Source organism: Pollachius pollachius (genome assembly GCF_949987615.1).
Source record: "Pollachius pollachius genome assembly, chromosome: 19".
In the NCBI taxonomy this organism is placed as follows: Eukaryota; Metazoa; Chordata; class Actinopteri; order Gadiformes; family Gadidae; genus Pollachius; species Pollachius pollachius.
In genome coordinates this window covers 895,198-899,281 of record NC_136952.1, presented here as the reverse complement: position 1 = coordinate 899,281, position 4,084 = coordinate 895,198, and the positions used below count along the sequence as shown (strand labels likewise).

Below are 4,084 nucleotides of genomic sequence, written 5' to 3'. Positions count from 1 at the left end.
CAATGTGTGCATTTACAGGCTTGAAGAAGACAGTTGCTATGCTTAGCAGGTTTTGTTTCTCGCTCTTCGTGACGACAGCGACGACCCCCCCGGAATCTAACTCCGTCCATTAGCGGGTCATTGCATAGCATCCCTTTAAATGCCCCACCCAGAGTTGACACTGTTCGACCGTCTCCACCCTTTGTCTCTCTGGATCCCCCAGGCCACAACGCGAGGCGAGGCATGATCGACTGGCCCAACGTGACGTCGGCGGCCCAGCTGGCCCCGCCCACCGGGCCGGAGGAGCTGAAGAGGTCCAAGTGCGTCCTGGGCCTCATCCCCGTGGTGTACTACAGCGCCCTGCTCTGCGTGGGGGTACCAGGTACGCTGCGCTCTGGGTTTGCATGGGATCTGACCGTAACTTTGACACCTGAACAGCCCTCGTCATCGTCCTTCACACAGGGCTGTTTCTGGACGTGTTTTTGTCGAAGTCTCTTTGAGTTGATTTGCCGATGCATTCACTTCCATCCCCAACTCTATCACTTCACATCCATCCATCTACCTGCCTGTCTATCTAGTATCTGTCCAATCCACCTTCCATCCATCCAGCATAATGTACATGCATGCATGCATCCATCTGATAATCCTTCTATCCATTCATTCATTCATCCATCCATTCATCCATCCATCCATCCATCCATTAATTCATCTAACCATCTATCCATTCATCCATTCCCAGAGCGGTTCTAAGCTGCTGATGCTGGCAGGAAGGGCCGGGGCCCGGAGCACAAGGGTGGGGGGGCAGGGCCCGAGGGCAGGAGGGGCCTGTCCCAGGGGGGCCTGGGGGGGGGGGGGCCGGAGGGAGCAGGGCTTCACATCACGTATCGAACACCGTGCAGCGACCGCCCCTCCAGGAAGACCGCAGAGATTCATTAGGGGTTACTGGGGACCGCAGAGATTCATTAGGGGTTACTGGGGACCGCAGAGATTCATTAGGGGTTACTGGGGACCGCAGAGATTCATTAGGGGTTACTGGGGACCGCAGGGATTCATTAGGGGTTACTGCCCTCCATCATCTCTGAGGGAGGGCAGGAGAAGGGCTCCAGGGACAGAGACGACAGCGGTGAGGAACGGAGAAGAAGAGGAAGAAGAAGAAGAAGAAGGAGAAGAAGAGGAAGAAGAAGAAGAAGAAGAAGAAGAAGAAGAAGAAGAAGAAGGAGAAGAAGGAGAAGAAGGAGAAGAAGGAGAAATCTTACTCAGCTGCATTCCTGAAATAGCTTCTTTACAACATCCTGCTGTAAAGAGTACTAAAATAAAAAGGACATCTAAGTCGTGCGGTAGGACAGACCAACAATCAACCCTTTAAATCCTAGAGCGGTTCTCACACAGAGCCGCCTCACAGGAGGACGTCTCGAACCACAACGTTGAACCATGACTCCTCTCTCTGACTCTCTCTGACCCTCTGCCTCCTCTCTCTGACCCTCTGCCTCCTCTCTCTGCCTCCTCTCTCTGCCTCCTCTCTCTGCCTCCTCTCTCTGACTCTCTGCCTCCTCTCTCTGCCTCTCTGCCTCCTCTCTCTGCCTCCTCTCTCTGCCTCCTCTCTCTGACTCTCTGCCTCCTCTCTCTGCCTCTCTGCCTCCTCTCTCTGCCTCCCTGCCTCCTCTCCCTGACTCTCTCTGCCTCTCCCTGTGTTTGTGTCCTCAGTGAACATCCTGACGGCGGTGGTGCTGTCGCGCCTGGCCTGCCGCACCCAGAAGACCCTCTACTACTACCTGCTGGCGGTGACGGGCTCCGACATCCTCACGCAGCTCTTCATCATCTTCGTGGGCTTCCTGCTGGAGACGGCGGTGTTTCACCGCGAGGTCCCGGCGCTGCTGCTGCAGGCCGTCAGCGCCGCCGAGTTCGCCGCCAACCACGCCTCCATCTGGTCCACCGTGCCGCTGACGGTGGACCGCTACGTGGCGCTGTGCCACCCGCTGCTCCACCGCCAGATCAGCTACCCGGAGCGCGCCCGCCGCATCATCGCCGCCGTGCTGGCGCTCTCGCTGGCGTCCGGCGTGCCGTTCTTCTGGTGGTCCGACGTGTGGCGCAGCAGCCGGGCCCCCTCGGCGCTGGACGCAGCGCTCATCTGGACGCACGTGGTGCTCATCTACTTCCTGCCCTGCAGCATCTTCCTGGTGCTCAACTCGCTGATCGTCCGCACGCTGAGGGCCAGCCACCGGCGGCAGCAGGGCCCCCGGCCGGAGCCGGCCGGCGGGGGCTGCCAGGAGGACGCGGGCCCCCAGCGGAGGCGGCAGCGGCGCCTGGGGAAGACCACGGCCATGCTGCTGGCCATCACGTCGGCGTTCAGCGTGCTGTGGGCACCGCGCACCGCCGTGGTCATCTACCACCTGTACGGCTCCTCGGTGCACCTGGACTGGCGCGTGCACCTGGCCTACGACCTCAGCAACATGCTGGCCATGCTGAACACCGCCGTCAACTTCTTCCTGTACTGCTTCGTCTCACGGCCGTTCCGCGAGACCGTGCGCGCCGTTCTGCTGCTGCCCTGGGGCCCTGGCCCCCGCTGCCAGCGGGGGGCCCTCCGTCGCCAGCCGGCCCCCGCCCATGCCTCCGTCTCCTCGCTCTGCAGCGGGAAGTACAAGCGGTCCCAGCGGGACGGCGGCGGACAGATGTCCCTCCAAGGGGCCAGCCATGTCGTGTGACCCTGTAGACCCCCCCCCCCCCCCCCCCCCCCCCCTTAACCCTCCATCCCTCCGACCTCTGACCCGGACGCGATCCCAAACACACATGTTTTGTTACTTCTGCTCTCCATCTGCAGGAGCCATCGTCCCACGGCCAGGGGCCCCTGGAGCCCCGCCCCTCCCTGCTCCACGGTCGGCAGCCAATCAGCTTCAGGGCTCCTTTGAACTCCACCCAGCAGCCTGGAGCTGTTATTCTGCGGTTTTATTTGGGGTTTTGGTCCGTTGTGTTTGACTTTTAAGGGGGTTTTCTTGTGTCTTTCTTACTAATCTGCGTTTCTTTTCACATGAATTAGTTGAAATACACGACCGTTTTATTTGTTGTTTTAACGAGGCCCGGGATGATTAAATTTGTGGCTATTCTGGGTTGTTATGTAAACCGAGACGAAACAAACCGACTCTCCGTCGCAAGAATCGGAGGGTTGGCGGTGATGCGTTCCATATCCAGGAGCAGGTGGCATCCAGAGAGATTAAATCAAAGCGTCTCAAGCCATCCTGAGAGGCCTGACAGACACCGGAGAGCCTCCGGACAACCGGCCAGAGACAGGATGCACTCACAGCCTTTTGTATCAATGCTGCCTCATCACGCCTCTTCTTCTCTCCATCCACTGAAAGTAGTGCCTCCATGTCCCCCCCCGTCTCCCAGCGGGGTGGGGGTCACCGCTCCAGGCTCTGTTGATTCTTCATGCGATTGCAAACATGATGGAGCGGCCGATGAGTGCTGAGGTCCAATCAGCAGGGGGGGAGGTCCGGTCTCCGCCTGCACCTGCACACACAGCCCCCGCTAAACAAACCACGGGGAGCGCGGGCACGGAGCACTCACACACACACACACACACACACGTGCACACATGCACACACACACACACGCATACATCAAATGTTCAATACACACACAGACACACTGATGCACAATGTTCAATGTTCAATATGCACACACTCATGCACACAGATGCAAACAGTCACACACATGCACTCACTCACAAACACACACACACACACAATAAAAAATGTCATCATGCATATACTCATGCACAAAGTCACATGCGGCCCCACACAACCACACATATATACACAAGCATTCACATGCACATGCATGCATATATGAACGGCAACCTAAATCACATACTGAACACACACCAAATATGCCCACACATTTTTAAATGCACAGACAAACCAAGATGCTGGGAAAACACACACACACAAACAGGTCAATCACACACACACACACACACACACACACACAAACGGGAATGAATGTCCGCACGACTGGACTTGTAGGTACTGATGACGTCCTGCAGAAGTGCTTTTCTACAAGGAGCCCTCGTGTCCTCCCTCGTTAACCTTTGCTCCATTTCAGTCAGTAG

General features: G+C 57.5%; 1 protein-coding gene across 1 annotated transcript; it reads left to right on the top strand.

Moving 5' to 3' along the window:
• Positions 1-222: 222 nt before the first annotated feature.
• Positions 223-2,681, top strand: gpr142 (G protein-coupled receptor 142; the record flags this gene model as incomplete). Its single annotated transcript, XM_079757308.1, has 2 exons — positions 223-361; positions 1,684-2,681. 2 exons carry the CDS (start codon positions 223-225, stop codon positions 2,679-2,681), a joined length of 1,137 nt encoding a protein of 378 aa, XP_079613434.1.
• Positions 2,682-4,084: the final 1,403 nt, after the last annotated feature.